The 21,983-nt window shown below is 38.1% G+C and overlaps 1 protein-coding gene across 2 annotated transcripts in view; it reads right to left on the bottom strand.

Annotated features, from left to right (window-relative positions):
• Positions 1–5,296: 5,296 nt before the first annotated feature.
• The window catches only part of KITLG (KIT ligand), a 56,457-nt gene continuing 39,770 nt past the window's right edge, over positions 5,297–21,983 (bottom strand). The window contains exons 5-10 of one of the 2 annotated variants that reach the window (XM_059846823.1): positions 20,247–20,409; positions 19,276–19,371; positions 12,668–12,777; positions 12,077–12,153; positions 10,528–10,611; positions 5,297–9,316 (exon numbers count right to left, since the gene is read on the bottom strand). In XM_059846823.1, the coding sequence (XP_059702806.1) occupies positions 10,572–10,611; positions 12,077–12,153; positions 12,668–12,777; positions 19,276–19,371; positions 20,247–20,409 (486 nt within the window). In that variant the 3' untranslated portion in view covers positions 5,297–9,316; positions 10,528–10,571. The remainder of the gene's footprint in view (positions 9,317–10,527; positions 10,612–12,076; positions 12,154–12,667; positions 12,778–19,275; positions 19,372–20,246; positions 20,410–21,983) is intronic. The other variant, XM_059846824.1, reaches the window with a different exon arrangement.

Genomic DNA, 21,983 nt, shown 5'->3' with positions numbered 1-21,983 from the left:
GTGGAGCAGCCCTGCTGCTGTGGCATCAGGAGGCAGTGGACAGTGTTTGCCTCCAAGAACATATGCCTTTGTGTCTGACTGGTCAGAATACACAAACCTGGCCTGGGTGGTCATAAGAAGGTGCAGAAGGTGTTAGAATGGGCCTTTGGCCTGGAATTATCTGCTGCTTCTCAGCCTTGGTCAACACATCAAGGTTAGGTAATGGACACGGAGTTTGGGGTGGGAAGAGCACAGAGCTTGAGTTGACCCTTGTTTGGATAGGCAAGGGTCACAGGAGCTGGTGGGGATGCAGCAAGATGAAACCTGGCAAAATGGCTGCAGGCTATAGCCAGTCTGAGCAACATCAACACGAGGGTCACCAGAAGGAGAGGTCAGACTTCAGCCAGTCTCTTCAGGAAGTTTTATCAGCAGGAACCCTATGAGAGAGGACTGCACAAAGAAGCATCTGATTAAATTGACTAGCCCTTGCTATCTTAAAATCTGATGGGCAAATATTTTTAGAGGAAAACAGCGTTGACATATTTATTCAGCGTAAATTGTTTGTTCCTCTGAGGAAAACTGTGGGAATTTTTGTGCTCACAGCTGGCACGCAGACTGCTGTGCAGTGCAGTTTGCAGTCAGACTAGACCCCTGTTATAGCTGACCCCAGCAGTCTAATCTTTTGCTAAACATTTTGAAGTGTTTTCTTCCTAAATACTAACCCAGTTGTTTACTGTCTACATAAAAACTGCTAATGGTAGGGCTGCTAACTGCAACCAGGATACATGATGCTTTAATTGCAGAGTATGACTCAACAGGAGAGCACTGGAAGTCAGGGTGGGGGCTGAAGGAGGGACTGGATAATAACAGGACACAAAGGTGTGTATATGCAAGAGAGAAAACCTGGGGCTTTGCCGAGTTTCCAGTTATAGTCCAAGTTGAAATACAGAAGACCAGTTATGCAACCCTGAGCCAGATTTTTGGCTCTCAATGAAATAACGTTGGTGGCCTATATGGAAATATAGATGGATTCATTACCTGAACCCCCAGGGAACACGGTAGGTGTGTGTGGTTCTGGCACAGACAGTCATGGAGCAGGAAGGGCAATGGTGCTGAGCTGCCAAAGGCTGGGGAGCACAGCACAGCGTGGGATGCCCAGTGAACCTTTTGATCCGTGCATGGAACTTGGCAATCCTGAGGCTCGCTCTCGCCAAGGGTTGGATTTGTGAAGAGATTCTGTGATATGCAGCCATTCCTTCAGGGTATATGATTGAAGTTCGTGGCAGTTACCTGATTTGCTAAAAAACTTTGCTGCATTGAAGCACCACCTCCTCCTCCACCCCAAGAGCACCCCTCATCCCACACACGTGCACACTACATTACAGGTACATTAGGATGCCCACTTGAACTTTGCTATGTAGCACTGATGGTAGCACAAATTTCTATTTGAAATGCAGCGAGTACCCAATTATAGCACTTAATAGCATTCTTCATTCCCACAACTGTTTGTTTGATCAGTTGGAAGATTTAAAATATCATCAAGAAAACACAGTGCTTACTGACTGAGGCAATTGGATTCCTCTGGAACAATATGAAACAAGACTTAACAACAAATTGCCAAGTGGTACCACCATGTCAATGAGATACCTTCTTCTCAACTTCTGGCAAAGGAGTAATTGCTTCTAAGAACTCATTGCTTTATTCTTGGGGGTGATATTTAAAAGATTTAGATGCTATGCCTCTGCCTTCACTGATGCTATTAATTGGTTTTGAGACACATCCCCATTTTTGTCATTTCTAAAGGTGAAGGCTGTTCTGTGTTTTGTTAATGATGACAGCACTGCTGAGAAAAACGAAGGTCTAAAATATTTGACTTTAAGAACATGACAGATTAAATAACCTGGGGGGTCCTAATAATCATCATTCACAATGTAGGAGATGACAAGGGGAAATTTCTAAGATGACATTTTGTCACTTGTGGTAGTCACTTAAAATGACAAAAGCTATACATTCTGCTCGGCAGCTTCTTTACTCTAATTGGGCCAATTTTGCTATCATGCTATTATCCTGCAGAGCAGAACTGGTGACAAACAAAGAGGCTTTTGTGATCTCAGCTGAATATTCTTCCATGAGCTCAAGAAAATATCTTGCCAAAAGAGAATGAAAATTGTTCCCGCATTTTGTGACTGGCCAGAAGCCTAAGGCTCATGTCTGTCTGGAAAAAAGTCTCATCTGTATTTTAGTTCCTGCTTGCTTATGGTGGAATTTTGCAGAAGGGACCACAAGTCAGAGGAACTATAATTGCATTTGGGATTTTTCCTGTTACGTGAAATAACTTACCTTGGGATATGGCATGGGAAAAAGAGGGCTAAACTTCTCTTCTGCACTCCTCAATTTTGGCAGTCTGCTTTAATTTAACCATGTTTTCCACTATGCACCATCACATAATAATTCCTTTTAAGTATGTAATGACATAAAAGTTGATTGTGTTAGCACATGCTTCTTCGTAGCTATTGGGAAACTTAATCCATTTTAAAAATGTTTGAACTTTGGGAGAAAAATTGTCATAAACAGTTACATGAAGAGTAGTAAGGAAGTGGTTCTATAAGCTGTTAATGTAGTGCGAAATCCTGAAACAACCCATCTTGTTAAGACGAAAACATATTATTTATTATCATTCAGAAGCTTTGGGCAAAAATATGTTTAGTAACACACATTTGTTAACATGGAATAAAATTACACTGGAGTGTAGCATGGAGTGTATGTAGAGTGGGCATATATCCAGCTCATCTAAAATACAGTCATTTCATGGAAGTGTTAAGCTGTTAAAACATATTGCTCTCAAGAAACAGTTGTTTATTATAATAAGCATTGTTTTTCTGCATGACAGAAGTAGGAAAATGTCATTATTAATGCTGTCCATGATTTGGACAAAGATAGACTTTGTTTCCATCTACTGAACAAGATATTTATATTCATTGTTTTGGAGAAACTAAAATTGGAAAACTGAAGGTAAATATTTCTCTCAATCCTTTAGCACATTTAAATCTGCAGGGTTCAGATTAAGCAGCGATGGTGGTGTGGAGTTAGTCAGCATTATGTAAGGCACCAAACATTGTAAAACAGACTACCAAAAATATTATGGTGGTGTCACTTTGGCTGAAGAGCTGCACATTTTCCCAGACCTTCCCTCTTGCACTTTACTCCATCTGCATATGCTACAATTCATAGAATCATACATTAGTTTGGCTTGGAGAAGTCCTTTAAAGACAATATAGAACAGCCCCCCTGAAATGAGCAGTGACACCTTCAACAAGATCAGTTTGCTCCGAGCTCTATTCAACCTGACCATCAATGTTTCCAGGGAACCTCTCTGGACAACCTGTTCCAGTATTTCACCTTTCTTACTGTAGAAAATTCCTTCTTTATATCTCGTCTGAATCTGTCCTCTTTTGGTTTAAAACCATTGCCCTTTGTCCTATTGCAACAGTTCTTACTAAAAAGTCACCATCTTTCTTGTAAGCCCTCTCTAAGTATTTGAAGGCTGCCATAAGGTCTCCCCAGAGCCTTCTCTTCTCCAAGCTAAATAGCCCCAACTCTCTCACCCTTTCTTCACAGGAACATATTTCATCTCCCTAACCATTTTTGTGTCCGTCTTCTGGACCCTCTCCAACAGATCTATTCCTCTTGTGTGCTGGGGCCCTAGAGCTGGATGCAATACTTCAGGTGGAGTGTCACCAGAATGGAGCAGAGCAGAGGGCCAGAGTCACTTCCTTCAACCTGCTGGCCATGCTTCCCGTTTATGGAGCTTGAAATACATTTGAGACCACTCAGCTTGGTGTTGTCTGTAAACATGGTGAGGGAGCACTTAATTCCATTGTCTGTGGCATTGGTGAAGATATTAAACACTACCCTTCCCAATACAGACCTTTGAAGGACACCCCTCACCACCAATCTGTATCTGGGCATTGAACCAGATCATGAGTTCCCAGCTCCTGACTTCAGCAAGAGTTGTTTTGTTAGCTAAGAATGCTCGCATCTCATTTCTAGGTACCCTACTGTTACTTCTGCCTTCCTGAAATTCCAGGTCAAATTGGAGTTTTTGTTGCATTAATGCAGCTTGCTCATGAAGTACACTCGTTTCCAACTCTGCAGCTACATGGTGCTCATGGAGCCTTAGCTGAATCGAGTGCCATCCTACTGCTGACCCACCTGAGACACCAGTGCTGCTCCACAGGGCATTGTGGTATTTGCATTCTCTGAACAGAGAGAGACATAACTCTCTCTTCCAGGATTTTTCCTGGGAAAGGCAGTGAGGACCTCAGAGAAGAAGAGAAAACAAATCTTATCTCTAGTCACTGCTCCTGTTTTGCACCTGTGGAATGTGTTATGGAGATTGGTTACCCAAAGTGATTTGGTTATTGGAAACGGGTGAAAGTTGTTTTGAGTGATTAGCCAATCACTCAAAGCTGTGTCTGACTGTCTGGAGACAGTCTCGGGTTTTTCTTTAGTATGTAATTTAGTACAGTATAGTATCTCTTTAGTATAGTTATAATATAGTATTAGTGTAATATAGTATAGCTTAATAAAGCAATTGTTCAGCCTTCTGAATCATGGAGTCAGAGCATATTATTCCCTGGCTGGGGGCACCTTCTGCAATAGGGCATGACTCCTGCTACACCATCAGTGAGGGCTGTTTCATAGCCTTCTTCAAGCCATCAGCTGCACTTCTGCTTGTGTCCAGATGAGCAGCCACAGCTTTCATTCATATCCATGTCCCAAATTCTGGCATCTCTGAATTCTGTTCCCTTGTGTCCCAGTCCGATAACCCTGCTCTACTCTTCCTCATCAGTCCTGTCTCTATTCCTATTTGCAAATCAGTCTGTATCTGCCTAATGCAACGTCCCCTCTGTCTTCCAAGGCTCATTAATGCTCTCTGAAAGTCTCAGCAGGTTTACCTCTTCGTCTTTAGCTGGCATCTTTCCATTCTCTCTCAGGAAGGGAGAGGTGCCAGAGCTCCCTGAGCAGCTCTTTTTCTCCTCCAAAACTCATTGCATCCCAGACTTCTTACATAAAAGCCACAGTAAACTGCTGAAAGCTTGAAGGAAGGTTGCCATCCTTACCAGGATAAGCTCTGGTTTCTACTGAAAGATCCTGGTAAATTCCACTCACTGCAAAAGAAGTGCATGATCATGAAATGTCTGCATCAAGTGAAGGAGTCCGCATCAAGTAGCATATGTTCTGAGAGAGAATTCTTTCAGATTATTACAGAATGTAAAAATGTCTTAATTGGGACTGACACAATGCAATATACTAATTATTTGACAGTGCATAATATCTTTATTTAGAACAATAAAGCATATGTATATAATGTAAATTCCAAATCTGAACTGGTATAAAAAGGGATCTGGGAAAACATCTATCTTTAAGAGGACACATATGTACATACACATCACATTTTATAAACTTTGTTGATTACCTTCAGTCAGAATGTAACTATGCAAAACTGTGCTGACATTTACATTGAAATAAATGAATTTGCCCATAATGCAACCAGCAAACGTCTGTGTCTCTATCACTAAAGAGTCTGAAATTTCCACGTTCCATTAATTTGATAAAAAAATAGCAACATGCCACCATTACTGTAAATCTGCATTTAAGACAGTTTAATCAGATTTATGAATTGAAAAATGTTGAATAATTCTTAAACATAAATCAAACTCAAAATATCAGTATTTTATGCATACTGTTAAATTTTTAAATTAATAATTCTGTTTTGTGTACTGAACAGTTTCAGCATATTACATAGAGCAACAGAGAAAACAGAGCTGCTGCAAATGAGAATCTAAAACATCTGCAGGTTGTACACATACTCCATAGTAAAGCACATTTTATATGCTTATAAAATGACCTCATGATGAAATAAGTACCATTAATTCATTCAAGTAAAGACACATCTAAAGTAGAACAGTTACTCAGTATACGACTATCTGCTTTTTTATTCTCACAAGGCCACTAGTAATTGCATGCAAAGCTCAACTATTTCAAAGGAAACCTAAAAATATTACATTTCTCACCAAACCACAGATATCCAAAAGCCAAATTTGGTTGACTTTTATATAAAAAAAATAAAATACCCCTTTTTTCCCCAGTTTTATTCTAAGAGGGAGTGTGTTGATTTTCCAAGTTTGTTAATGCATGGGTTCTGTCTACCCGAAAAGAAGACTGAAAAACTGATCACTCTTTGGAAGTTAAACTTCTTTAGAAGTTAAGAAGCAATTAAAGGTCTATCTCTGCCACCCCATCTCCAACTGAAGAGTACATTACTCTATTTCCTTTGATTTCAAAGATGTCTCACAAGTCGGTAGTCTTTCAGAATCTCACTGTGTCCAAAGTAAAGATCTCCTCAGTGGGCACAGAAAGTTTCCAGTAAATTCACGATGCCACTCCAAAGTGCCATGCCACCTAGTGTATCCATGAATGTCCAGAAGTCTCCTTCTGGGTTGCAAAAGGATTGAAAACACCCAACCAGTTCTCTCTTGTGTTCAGATCTCTCAAAATGAGGGCCAAGAATGGGAAAACCATGTGGTCCAACAACAGTTCTGCTACTCCAGGTGTCACATGAACTTTTGTGTACATTCAAAGAATAATGGCTGTGATGTGAAGGTCAAAAGTACACATGAGCTTTCTTTCGGTTTTCATATAATTTAAAATTTACCTTGCTCCACAGAAGAGATTAAAGTGTCTGACATTATTTGAAAGTGACTGGAAAGTGAGTATTTTGTCATAGTCAATTTTTATTTCTGTTTCAATTCATAACTGATATTTTCTATAGTACTGAGGATTAAGAAGCCTAAAATTTGAATAGGCTGCTTTTGAATATCAAAGTATAATTTGGGGCACACCAATGTGACACAAATTAAGTGTTATTGAGTACTTGATTTTCTGGAAAGAATGCATTTAGAAAAATGAGCATTTTTTACCAACAAATAATATTAATAAATATAAGATTTTTGTTTTACTGAAGCTAAGGAAAAAACACAAACCCTCAAATGCATAAGGTAGCCTCAAGAGCACATTGTATAAAGTATTTAAGGTTTTCATACAATGTGTAAGGATAATTGCTTCCATTTACTGTGGATACTTTTCCATTCAGTCAAAACCAATGCACGGTTATTCTCTGCATTACCAATAAGGTGCAAATTTCCATCAGTTAGGTCACGCTGACATTTCTTTTAGGGTACCTGTTAAAAAAGTTTGAAACTCAAAGTCTGAGGGCCTTGTGAGTAAAGAACTACACAGAGTCAAAGGAGACTCAGCTTTATATGGGGAATGCCATTGTTTGAGGAATGCACTTGCTTTTTAGAAGTGATGAACAACCCTGTTTATTAACTGGTGAGTGCTCCACCATCTTCAGAATAAATGTGAAGGCCTAATTCTGACACTAAGCTTCTTTTGATCTAGTCTAAGAGAAGTTCCTCAGCTGATGCAAACTGCAAAGTTCTGTCATCCTTAATAGAACTATGCTAATTTATACCAGCTGAGTAGGACTTGAAGACCCTTTTATGACAAACAAAGTGCAAAAAGGGCCTGAGTATAAATAAAAATTCCTCATGTTCAAAACCTTCCATCAGTGAATTAATGAGAAATTTCAACTTTATTGCAGTAGGGTCAAAATTCCATGCAGTGTAGCTACATGCCACATCATCAAGTATGGTAAGGTTCTGAGATTTTTTTCTTTTTGTAAGTCTGAAAGACAGTTTTACCAATAATACACACACACACACACACACACACACACACACACACACACACTATATGTATGACATATTCTTTTTATGCATGGTTCTCAGAAAATTGAACAGAAGATTAAAACTTCCACAAAGACTCTTAAAAAATTTAGTAACTATACATTTTAAGGAGAACTCCAACTTTATGCACAACTTTAAAAGGGTTGCTGGGTTTTTTTTCTGTTTTTTTTTAAGTTTTCAAATTATTTAAACTAAAACTCTTGTTGAGCTGGTCAATATCACTATCGATGACAGTTTGTCACCTCATGTGAGCTTTTACCATTTACCCTTCTGAATTACAACCCCTAATACAGGTAAATAATTCATACTCATTATCTGGGAAAAGACAAGATGAAAAGATGCACAACTACACTTGTAACTTTTACCATGGTATTTTTAGGATTTACTTGAAAATGCACATCTGTACATCAGTCCTGTTCATATTCCATGGATACTGTAACAGTAATAGATGCAGAAGACAGGTGGGAAACAAAGCCTTTCTCTTTTGTTTCAAAAGAATTAACTTTCAAGAGTGGAGAATGCCAGGATATTAAAGCTTACTAATCACTTAAAACACAATGCAAACATTAATTACAGCTGATGTAAGTAAAAGCTAAATACACTCTCAGGATCTTTCAGATTTTCTATGCTATACATTTACAGACAAGGTATAAATGGCATGCATCTTCAGAATTTAAAATGCATTTCATGGGTTTGTCTTTATTGTGATGTTTGAACGCAATTCAGACTCTTTACTTTGCCTTAGCATGACTGGAAATTTCACCAGTGTTCACACAGCCAGCAGTTACACTAAATTCTTCGAAGCTCCATGAGGTACATTCACCTCCTGTTTACTTTGTCTTCATCCAGTATTTGGTTCTCCTGAACAGAGACCACCCATGCTGATGAATTCTTGAGGCTTTCTGGGGTGGGCAGCCAGCCACCTGGCACCCGATAGAGACCACGTGTTGCTGTACACACTGCCTTTGACAGGCATAAACACAGCTCCTTATAAGTCTAAGTCTAGAACACGAGCTCAGGGCATGACTTTGCTTTCAAGTTTTATATACAATATTGAAGAGTATGTTATCTGTATCCATTTCTGCGTTTTCTGTCAGTTCAGAGACTTTCATCTGAAGACATCAATTTAAGGTAGAGGACACAGAATTTAAATTAAGGAAGCAAAGGTATTTATGACTTGCAATGATTACACACTGTTGGAGGCATTTGAAAGATGCTTTTTTTGTTCAGGACGTACTTTGTTGCCAGAATCAGCTGAAAGTATTAATACAATTAAAAAACCTCAAATGTCACACAAGGTAGATATTCACATAAGATACAGTCCTGCTAAGTGCACACTCTTCTTGTCATTGTTCAATTCAGTGTTGGTTTCACAGTAACAAACACAAATTGTCCTCATTTCTGTATCATGTCTATGGAGTCATGGGCAGCAACAACAGATGCAGACTCAGTCTGTCACTCCAGAAGGAATACGAATGTGCTTAAAGCTGCTTCATTTATGAAGCGAACATGGAACTGTTACCTGCCTGGAGAGAAAAACAGAAATTCTGATTTTGCTGATTAGTTTTCCCTTCTGTATTACTAAACAGTAGATCTTTTCACAGACATACAACATAGACATGTTTTTCTTATAATTTTGGAAATAAATTTAATGACACTTGCATAGGAAATTCTTTACTCAGAAGGAAAAACGTTATAAGATGTGCTTTCCTGATGCAAGAACTCACTTGCCTGCAAAAGCTCATTGATGTCATCTAAGGTAATGGAACCACTCTCATGTTTTACAGAACTGTTTGGGCATTTTGGTATTGGCAATCTCTGGCAGCAAACTTCCCTTTGAAGTCATCTGGACAAACCAAACTGAGTTTACATCTTTGGAAAAATGGAACAACTTGTCCAATGCAGTGACAACTTTGCTTCTCAACGAGCATATGGTAGAACAAAGCAGTTAAGGAGCATGAAAAACCTCTCAAATTGTAGATAATCCAATCATATTGAACACCTGAGAGTAACAGCTACAAGAAAAACTGCAAGACTGAGATTGTCTGTTACGCTCTAATGCTGCTCTTTCCACTCCTGATCAAGAATGAAGAGTTCAGTGCTGTCTGAATTTCCCAGACTCTTACATAGTGCCATGGGTTAAATACAGCACAGTTTCTGTGGTAAGAAGCCTCTTGCCAGAGAAGTGCTGCTCTGCAGAGGACAGCTGGGACTGAGAAACCTCACTCACCTTTGCTGTTCACTCTTACTAAAGCAAGACTGATGCATCTGAGAAGGCTACAGAGACTACAGAAATGTGCTGACTAAGCTACAATTATATGAAAGCTCAGCTCTATTTGGCCTCTTCTCCTACACTCACCTGCTAATTTTATCAGATTGTGTTCTTTAGTTCACATTGTGTTCTTTAGTTCACATTGCTTTGAAACAGCTGCAGTGTAACAGCTGAAGGCTTCTCTGTATCAGCTCTAACACCAAAAATGAGAAGCAGGAGCTGCGCTTTGTTCTGGAATTCTTGTAAATTTCATTTTGAAGCATTCAAGTTAAAAATCAAAGGTCTGCATTAATGATACATGATTAATTAAATTAGCTGCTAAAGATCTTGTACACCTACTGAATGCTAAATGAAACCTACTGATAGCAAGATTTATTTTTTTCCTGAAAATGGACTCAGAATCCCTTTATATTGCAGCAGCTGAAAGTAAAGTCTATGGTAAAACTCTCACCATAGCCAACTTACCAGTACACGAAACAGTAACAGTGTTGAGGGAGAAAAAGCAACAGCTACACTTGTAGATGTTCTTTTTCTTTTTGCTGCAACATACTGGAAAAAAAAAAGGTACTTTATTGCTACAGTAATAGCCTTCCAGGGAAATAGAATAGAAGAGTTTATAAGTAAGTTAAAATTTAAAGAAGTGAACCCAAGGAATTATAATTTACATTTGATATTAGTTCTTCCTACTTATAGATGAATATTCCTAATTTCTCAGGGAGGAGAAACTTGTAATAGTCATCTATGCCATGTATGCCAAAACACATGCCATATATTTATGAAGACATCTGATAGAGAATGCAATCTCTTTCAAGTTCCTGCAAAGGCCCTCTCCTGGATTTAACTGTGTCATCTTTTCTTCATATAAAAAAATGTTTTGTATTTTCTGTGAAGTTAAAAGGAAGATGTATGTTCCATTCCACAGGCTTTAACACCGATGAGGATGATGTGCAGAATGAGTTATTTGTAGGAACCAATATAGTTGGTGAAATGAATGCACAGCCTTCCATTCTATATACTGTACATGAAGAAAATTAGTTTTAAGAATTTTTTACTTTAGCAAGCTTAAACACAGGAAATTTCAGCTCCTGTGACCAAACTGCTGGATCAGAACCTTGCCTAATTGTCCCTTCCCCAATGGGCAGAACCAGGCATTTCACACAGTGTGAGAACACTACAGGACATGTCCTTCAGCCACCTGCATCAGATCTTTCCCTAAATCATTCATAGTTAAAATCTGACCAAATATCATTAAATATGAAGTTAAACAATACTCTCAAAATGCTTTAGCATGGACTATTCTTACTTAAAATGTCCCTAAGTCCTTTCCTGGATTTCACAGAATTCCTTGCCCAAGTCATGTCCAAGGAACTTCAAAGCCTTGGACTGTTGTTTCTAAGATATTTTTTGATTTGCTCAGAACTTGCTCTCTTTAAAAATCAGATAAATCAGTGTATTAGTAGGAAGGAAGCTGTGAATCATTTCAGGATGACCTTAAGAAGTTATTAGCATTTGAATGAGGTCTCATTAACTTTCCACAAATATTAAAAAAAAAAAAAAAACAACCAGAAAACATAGTACCCTGGGGAATGTAAAAAAGTGAAAGGACATAAAAAATGTTATTGTAAAAGGTATTTAAAAGGATTTAGAAGAAAGACATTGCTTTCTATTTATTTCTATAACTTCAACCTAGCTTTACACCACACAGCAAATAACAACATTTACTTTATTTTGTTGTTTTTTCTATAGGTCTCAGCAATCCTTTCTCACAGTGGGAATAAAGATAGACAAAAAAATGTCCCCATAATAAAATGCTGTAGGTAGAAGTATCCTCCATATCAATTTCTGTGTTTAAACCAGAAAGTCCTTTAAATGGCACACTCTGAGCACATATTTTACCTCTGCAGCAAGACCTTGTGTTTGGGGTTTTTTTGTGTTTGTCACACAGCTAAACAGGAAGTAGTTCTCAGAGAAAAAATTACACCTGTAAATCCAAATTTTAAGTGAAACAATATACCTTATCTCATTTTCCTCTTGATAGTCATGACACTGTGTAGTTTCATCACTTTCTGGTCTGGATTTGGGATGTATTTTCTAGGAAGAAAATGCACTAAATATAAATATTCTAAAGTTATAAATATTCTAAAGCTTTCTTTAGTAACTAAACAATTGTATGTTTCAGTCTGCTTCAGTTGTTCAACATCAAAATCATCTTGCAAAATGTAGGCCAAACCTTGTCCTCTTACATACATCTACTACTGATATAAATTTTACTATTGAAGTTTTTGTATTGTAGGCAGGGGCATAAGGGCCAAAAGAAAAAAAAAAAATCCTTTCTCAATATACAATAGGAGAAATGGAAAATTGGGTGAATCACACAATTTTTGTTTCCAATTAGAGAGCGATCATGCTGGTAAGACAGGATTTGCACTTTGATGGTAGAATTCAAGAATTTGACACACAGATTTACATCTGCAAGTCACAGCTAAGTGGAGATCAAAAGAGGTATCACTTGCTTTCAAATACAGAACGGTTCTCTGATTCCCACCTCCCCACAGCTAAGAAATGAAGCATCACTATGTAAACAATTATATGTAGTATCTCTTACCTTCCAGTATATGGCTCCCAAAATAAAGCCAATAAGGAGAGACAGCAATGATGTCAGTGCTATGCTGATCCCTTGCAGGCTGGAGCTGTTAATGAAGCCAAGTGCTTCTTCTGTAATTAAAGATACCCTCATTAGTGAAGACAGATTTATAGCAAAAAACTGTCTTCAGGGCAACGCTATTAGCAAGAGTACTTTCATGCACCACCTACATAACAGCAACTTAAATGGCAGAACAGATACTTCAAAGAGCAATGTACATGAGATGCACTTCATACAAAATCTTACAGGAAATTTTTGACCACAAGGATGCTCCACCCCCTTCTGAAACAACAGTGTTGAAAAGTACCAACACCAATTCTCTTTTTGCCATTTGTAGAGAATCATCTCTTTCCCACACTTCAAAGGCTTGGATTTCTTAATTTTTAAAGGTCTTACTTTGAAACACAAAGCAATTATTTGGAAAAGAATATATATCAGTTCATGCATTTGCACTGGTTCCATCAGACAGCTCCCACTGACTGCAGGCACCTGGCCTTGGCACTAATCAATCACCAACATGAGGGCTCTCAGAGGAGGTTAATTTAACAGAATAAACCTGATCACTTCTAAAGCTTCCTGGAAAGGTAGCACTGACTTCAGCAAGATCAAACTCTTGTACCTTGAGGTTTAACAGTGTGTTATTTGGTTATAACCATTTCTTGATAGCTTTTAACATTTTGTATAGAAGAGCACCAATGCCATTCTTTTATGTACACAAAAAATTCCATTCCCCTCACTGGGAGCTGTTTGCATGCTGAGACTAAAATTTGTCCCTTCAGTTATTTCATCAAGAGTAGGATGTGAAAAGTCCAACAGAATCACCTGGGGACCCTCCATCTGAAATGCAAAGTGAACCTCAGGAGACTGGTATTTTAGGTGTTGTTCACCAGGTTTGGTTCATTTCAAACTGGGTGTCTGCACCTCGAATGGTGGGGGTATTGACAGATTACAGGAAAAGAACCAAACTGAAAGCACTGGAAAAGTGTAGGTGATTGGATACATAGAAAGGAAAATGAACTGACAGCACTCAAAATTTGTGTGACTCATGCAAACAGCAAATGTCTAAGCACACACAGTATGATATTCTGGGTCAAACAACATGTGTTTAGTACATGATTAAACAGCCTCCAATAAAATACATTAGTTTAGAAAGAAGTGTTCTTATAATTAACTAGCAATTCATTTTTAACTCTCAGATTTTCTTGTTGACATTTTTCAAGTTTTAGACAAATGTTCTTTTTATCTCTGAAATTCAGCTGTGTTTTCTAAGCCCAACGTTGTTAGAAATAACAAGACAACATAAAGTCTATATCTTATATATTCATATACTACATATATCTCTGTGTCTGTTATATATCTCTGTTTACAAAGTGCAGGTTCTGACTGCAGGGGCTTGAGTTTCACCTGTATCTGGGGGATTCAGCACACTAAAAGGAAACATCAGCCAAGCAGAACCGATGCCAGCTTACCGTGAAAGAAATCTGTCTACAGAAGGGAAAGATCTGCCTCTCTCTGCTCAGACATTAAAGCCAGGAGCAGATATTAACTGGGGAGACAAAACCTGTCTAAGTTTCTGTCTCAGATTAGGCACAGAAGATGTTTGCTTGCAGAACTGATCTACAAGAAAACTAGGCAAAATCAAGTGGGTGGAGCCAGCCTGAACAACCCTAGAAATGCTCTCCCGTTGTCGTTTATCTAAACTGTATTCTCAGAAGAAAATTCTGATATTGCTCTTGTGCTCTAAGCAAGTAAAAAGCAATCCTCATTTGCCTAATGCCTTTCTTCTCAGTGAGAGACTGCTGAGTTTTACAGCTACATTATGTAAATCATATGGGGATAGCTATGTTTTCTGGATTCCATCCCACAAACTTCTGAAAAATATTAAAAAGTGAAATAAAAATCAAAGAAAAGACTGTTCAGGTCATGTAGAGCATAATGTGTTTGATAACATGTTATGGAAGAGTGTATAACCTCAAAAACCCTCTGCCTACCCGCAGTGCTGGGCAGCATGTCATGGCAAGCATGCTGTTTTTTACATGAACTGCTAGAGAAATGTTCTGCATGCAGGATAATCAGTGATAATTTTGTACCTTTGTTTTTAACAGTATTTTTCACAAACTTAATGCAATTTAAGACAACAGAAGTGACACCTTTACAATGAAGAAAAATCTGATTTCTGAAAAGTTATCTCCAATGCAGATGATTTCTTAATCATCTATGGAAAACTGAAAGGCATTTATAATTAGCTTTCCATATGGGGACATGCAATCCAGGGATCGAGCCTAAATACAATCCCATTGTGACACTCTCCTTCGCCTACCTTTTAAAAATGACAACAGATTTTCTTTTCCACAACATGACAGTCTATGAATTAATTTGAAAGTTAAGTAATCCATAACTACCTTAAAAAGCCAGCAAAACCAGAATATTTAATTTCACTTTCAAGTCCAGAAAAAATTCTCTTGAAAGATCTGGGGAAAATGAAATGAGTCATGGCAGGTTTCTTCATGTGCCTTTTATTTATATTAAAATTTAAAACAGAACAGGCTGAAGAATTTTCAGTCTGCAGAACCTCCCAGAGACTTGTCTTAATGAAGAAAATGGAGAGAAGAAAGAAATCTGGCTACCACTGGGACCTTTTCCTCTGTTAGAAACTTTGGAGCTCTACACAGAAAGATTCTGATTCCCATCAGTTGTAAAGGCAAAGGGAGAGAAGGAATAGCAGGAACCAGGTGTACCAATAACTTTATGAGCTCTTTGGGCAATGCCAGAGGAACTGCTGACTCTATCCAGGAGAGTGAAAAAGGGCAGTGGATGCAAGCCAGCATCTCTCAGAGCTCTCACTCTGTCTCTTGTGGAAGATTCCCTAAGGAAGTGAGCTCATTTGATGCTGATTTACGTATAGTCTTCATGGATATTGGGATGTCAAGATGTAAACAAAATATATTTACATTAAAAGCCACTCATCTACACAATGAAGTTATTGAGCCACTTCCTACCTTGAGCCATGTGAGATTATGATTGAAAGTACTGGCTTCTTTTTTTTTTTTTTTTTGCCATATATGTCTCAAAGGAATTTCCAGTTTACCTCTGCTCAGTTCCAACACAATTACCACAAGATCTTATCTGTAAAAATGCAGAGCAGCTCTCACCTGTTCATTAGGGTTTTCCATTAACTATTAAGTTGGAACAAAGGAACAAAGGCACAGAAGGCAGCACCAATTGCAATAAGCCATGGGTGAACATTTTAAAATTATTGTGCAATTACTGAATTAAACTATGGTATTTTTTGCTTAATTAAAAAAGGAGAACTTCTTCCTAAAAACAGTTACAGAGATCTCTGTGTTTACATGTTCTTTGAGCTACTCAGGACTAAATAATAGGGCTAAATTATTGTGGGGAAATTACAGACAAAAATGTAAGGAGGCAACACTGAAGCCTTCATGAAATTATAAAGAATGTTATGGCATTCAATTGAAGGAGAAGTTTTAGTCACAGCTAGTAAGTTCAAGCTTTGATCAGAGCAACATGAAATTCATCTGATGGCTTCAACCACTGAAAGAAGAGATTAGGACTCAAAACTTCTTTACATAGGAACCATCTCATCTACATTCTCTAGACAACGTGTGGTATAATCATGTAGAGAAATATGAGCAAGACTGGAACTTTAACAGCTAATTGGAACTTCAGTGGATTACAGTCAGGTAACACAAAGAGGAAAAAAACAAAGCAGCCTAAATAAATTGGGGATGGTAGCGGTAGTCTTCTGAGAATTTTATGAGAAATAAGAAAAGATCTTTCTGCTTTTGAGAAAAGATGAAGTGGAAACATGTTACAAGTCTACATTCAATATATAAGAATGAATAAAGCACTATTACCATTCAAAAAACAATTAGAATAGCATAATTGTTCTATTTTTCATTTGGCTGGGCTAAGACTTTTTGTGTGTATTTAGTTGAGATTCTACTCTATTATTGTAGTTTAATTTTACTGTTGTGTAAGAACAATGGAGTAATGAAATATGACTCAACAAAAATTGCAAAAATAAAAATCTGTAACTTAGCTAATTTATATACAATTTCTATGATATTTCAAAAATTATTTTATTGGATGATGGACTTCAGGTTTGTCTAAGTTGAATGTAGAATTGGGGCAGTTCAACTCATCTGACTACACAGACTGTATTAATAGATTCAAAATATATTAATCTGGAGGGGTTCTTTTGCAAACACTGAACATTTCTAAATGCTCTGGAAACTATTAAGCTGAAAAATAACTCAAAACTGTTTAAAATTAAAGGGCTAATTTAAAAAAAATTACTGTAGTTTGTGTCTGAAGATGGTTTTTTTTCAGTCCTCCCCTCTTCTCAATATTTTCCTTTTTGAAATTTGAATTTAGTGGTGCTTTTCTGAGAACAATACTGAAGCCAGGGGAATGCTATGCTGGGGAGACTTCACAGGGGAAGTACTAAGGTTTATTCACTGTTGTTCATTCCAAGAAGGTAAGGATTAACTAAAACCAACATTTCCTTAGCAATAAAGTCAAGACAAAACTATGACTGGCACTAAAGGCCATTTCAGGGAATAAACCAAGGCTGTCAATAAAGATTCCACAGCTCCCTCCCTGAAGGAAACCTCCAAATGAGTAACTACAGTGTAACCAGTCAGCATCCAAATTAATGTAATTTAATCTGATTATGAGTTCAAACTGTCCCCAGACCCAGCCAGACATGCAGTCCTCATGTCATTTCTACATAAGGCTGTTAACTGATATCCAATTTTCCAATAAATTGCTTAAGAGAATGATAATCAGTTAAAACACACCTGTACAGCATATGGTAGCCAAGCAATTGACTGCATTATTTTAATTAGGCTTTTTTCCAACTTGATTATCAGTTCCAATTATAAAACAAGATTAATAATCCTGCTTCTGCACGCTCCTCCACAGTACAGACACAGGTGCCACACTCCACTGCCTGGCATCCCTCCTCCTGTCACTGTACTGGGTCAAACTCCTTTCATCTGAACTACTCCTGTAGTCTTGTCTGTCTTTTGGCTTCTTGATCCATTCCCATTGCTTCAGGCTGTGGCTGAATATTTTTCCTCTAGCAATGACAGCAAAAATTATCACATGTTCAGACCTGAATGAGAGACGGGTATGAATACTTTAACCCCTTCCTACTGCCTCAGAGCTGGCTCTGGGCTCATCAGGTTATTTGCAGACGGCTCTATGACCTCCTGGCAAGGAATCTAGGGCAGTGAGTCTTCTCTTTTCCAAAGACTCAGGCTGGCAGCCAGGAGTGGAGGGGGTTTTTTAATTCCTTCTACTCTGAGGGTTCTGGGCTGCGATGACTTAAGACCTACTCTTAATTAGAAAGCAATCAAGAAGGGCTTCAAATCTGATAGCAGCTGTGAGCCAACTACGAGGTCGCATGCATGGTGCTAAAAGCCCAGAGGGTAACTGGATTACACATTCCAAAGAGAAGGAGCATGAGGAAAAAATCAGGCCTAGTAGCAACTGTGTCGCCAACAGAAGCTACCATTGTGCCCACTAGATTACATCAGGCTGCCCCTCTGCACATATTTCCTCAAGCACATGGAGTACCAGTCACATACTTCATCATCACACACTCAGATAGCATGGATGTTTGTGAAGTGAAAAGGGGAAATAGAAAAGAGCTAGATACACACTGACGTGTCTGGGAAACGAGAACAAGGAAACAACAAGGTTAAACTTTGATCACCATTTCAGGAACCTCTAAGGAAAATCCCCTCTGGTTCATGTGGGAAGCTCCAGATAGTGTTCACCTTGTTGTACGTGATGTCACTAAAAGCCCCTGGAACTTCTCTGTTTCCTTTCACCTCAGATGCCTATACCCTTTCTGACCTTGTGAGAGGTAATGGTGAGGCTCTTACAGCAACCATTCTGGACTCTTATCAGGGAGCTGTCATGTAATAAGTGACCAAGACAGATGAGAAAGGTGGACATGAGTATGCCAGAGAGAAGATTACAGCCTGCCAGAAAGGTAGTGACTTTGTCATTAACCCCAAGTGAAAGCATGCTGACTTGTGGAGGTGGTCCTACTGCAACTACACCAAACAAACACGGGGATGGTCCTCAGGGCTGGTGCAAAGCTTGGTTGGGATTGACAGTACCCTCAAAATGCAAAATACAGGTATCCTCTTTGTTCATATGAGTATCCTCATCTGATTTAGGATAGCTATTCTGCTCATTTGGAGCAACTTCCTCTGCTGAGAGTTAAAATGAGGTGTCTGGCCAAATTTTCTGAGGCCATATGACTAGTGAGACCTCATGACAGCCAAAACGAAGAGGCCTGCCCTCTCCAAGTTGTAGATTGCTGTCACATAATTGTAACTCGATAGCATCTCTACATTTTGATTAGATAAGTTCATTGCATTTCAGGATGACAGCTGAGAAACACATGGTACACCATCAGGAACATGTAACTTCCCATTAATTTGCACAATTAATGACATTCTTTTCCTCTGAGCTCTCACAACCAGCTACCAGAACAAAATGGAGACATATATTCAATCACTTGTACTTACTGTTACTGCTAGTGCTACTGCCAATGCTGTCATTCCTAAGAGAGCTGGCAGCAACAGGAGGAAACAAAAATGTTTTTGTGACAGCGACTCTGGAATCTAAATAGAAAATGAATGTGTCAGAATTATGAAACTTAAAATACAGTTCCCTCTATATAAGATGATGGGCTACAGGACTACTCTAATGTGACTAAAGGGCTCTTTTAAAAGCTGGCCATAGGACTGTTCATAAAGTGGATTAAGCCAAAAAAGGCAGTTTTATTTAGCGGCAGAAGTGTGTACATGCTGAGCTGCTGCTGAATAGCTAATCTGGAAAAGCAGCTACTGCTTTCAAGTCCTTAAGTTATGGCACTGATCTGCTTCTAGTAACTACTGATGTAACTGTACAACTGGACACATTGCCCTAATTAAAAAGCTAATATCTGTCACTAGAGAGAGTAAAAGAAAAGGTAATGCAAACCCTCCATTTACTGGGAGGATAAGAAAGAGCTGCAGGAACTTGACCTGAGCTTGTTAAAATGTTCAAATGAAGTAAACATTTCCCTGTTCAGGAAAAGTGGGATGAAACTGAAGGTGACTTGAGGCTGCTTCGATTTAACTAACTAACTTCCTTTACTTTCAGTTGTGCAATCTTAGGCTCTTTTAACACCTTATAGAACTAAATAGAGCATTAAGAGAAGATAAGAAGGACAATGTAAAAAAGACAATTCAGGATATATTTTGGATGAATAGAAACAGAGCAGCATAATGCAAGGTTATTTTGATTATTCTGAGAAATGATGTATCTAGGAGTGATGGCACTAGAACTTGACTTTGAACAGAAACACAACCTTCAGTGTCAGTAGTTATTTTAACTTGCAGTAAAAAGGTGACCTGGAGGCATGGTATGAGATCTTCAGCATCTCTGAAATCCAAGGAAAATCACACATTTTTATCTGCCTAGATTCTGCTCCCCAAAAGGAGACCCCTCTTACCATTCTCCGGTGTTCCTACTGTTGAAGGCAGAATGCAGTCATTCTTATCCAGTCTGTCTGCAGACTCTTTGTAGACCTCAATGGTACTATTAAAGTGCCTAAAAAAATCCTCAGGAATGAAGTGACCTTCTTCATAAAGGTGACCATTTTCTTTTACAAAATCCTAGAGTAAAATATAGAATTCAGCTTGAAAGAAGGTCAAGGGAGATGCTCATTTCAGCACCTCAACAAATGCTAAAAATACCCAAAGATGATACAAAATCATTTATATTTTTAACCTGCAGACAACCAGATTAGCTGTATACAATCTTCATATAACAAAGAAGCCTTCTGATCTGAGGACTTCAAATTAGCTTTGCAAATACAAATGAATTATTAATACAGTGTTGCAAAATTGCTAAGGAATGAAAGACAGTCTCTCATCCTATACTGAAAATCAAGAGACTTTTAAAAATTCCCCTCATTAAAAAATCCCCCTTGATTTCACCTTACTTTGCAAAGTTTCACATGAGTCTTTTAATCTCAACATATGAACACAACAATCATTGGTATTGTCATCAAGAGAACGGGGAACAAAATACAATAGCTGGGGTACACCACTGCTCACAAACAGGCTGAGATCCCTGATAACAGACCTAAAAATAAGAGCAACTATAAACAAGGAAGCACAAGGAAGCTCAGTCACTCTGAGGTCTAACAGACACGTTTGTTATGCCAGACTAAACACTAAACAACATGATTGAGATCCATGGTGATGACTGACGGTTTTCTTCTTTTTTTTCTTTTTTTTTTTTTTTTATGTCAGCAAGTCAAGTTTGGCCTGGGGTTAGTCTGTACTCTTAAGAAGGAGGAGAGTGGTAAGAACATGGTCTAAGTATGTCCTTAAGAAAACCTCCTGGTTTTGGCTCCAAAGTTATTTTATGTTTGATGCTGAAAGTACTAGACTTAAGATCATTATTCTCTAAGGAAATCAATAGCTAGTTGTTTTGCTGAATTACAGGATATTTACTTTTCCATTCTACAAAATAAAATTCCTCTTCCCCAACCACATCCCAGATGAGTGCTTTGAATCATCAGGACAAAAATAGAAAAGAAAAAAATATATATACACTGAAGATTGGAGATAATTCAGTTTGAAATGGAAAAGTAGGAATATCTAAATACTCACAACAGTGCAATGCAAATACATGGCAAGCTTAAAAGGCTATTCCACTCTAAAGGCACCTGAGTGTTTTACTTATTTGATTCATCCTGGGTGTTGAAAAACTGCAATTACAAAAACTAAGGACTTAGCTGATGAAAAACAACTGTATATGGAAGATAAAACACTTGCTCTAAAGGACATGGTTTATTTTACCAGTTTTATTCAGTGGGACAAAATCTTCGACTACAAAACTTATTTTTAATTACTGATAGTCTGGTCAGATCTGGATAACAGAGTAGAAAATTAATTTCTTTCCCCCTTCCCTGCCTGCACGGAAAATCAGACATCTCTTGAGTGAAAAAACTTCCAGCTGCTGTCAGAATCCAGAAACACATGGAAATGGACCAATGTCCTCTGGTCTTTGCTGTGCCTTTATATAAAAAAGTTAATTAAACCATGGAGAAGCTTTCAGAGCTTCACACACTGTGATACATACTAAGAGTATATTAATAACTTTAACCAAATAATCTTTAAATTTACATTAAGATCACTAGCAAAATATATAATTTAATCTGGATACACAAGGAAGACTT

The sequence above is a fragment of the Haemorhous mexicanus genome, chromosome 5, assembly GCF_027477595.1.
Source record: "Haemorhous mexicanus isolate bHaeMex1 chromosome 5, bHaeMex1.pri, whole genome shotgun sequence".
Lineage (NCBI taxonomy): Eukaryota > Metazoa > Chordata > Aves > Passeriformes > Fringillidae > Haemorhous > Haemorhous mexicanus.
This window is presented reverse-complemented; position numbering and strand designations above follow the sequence as displayed.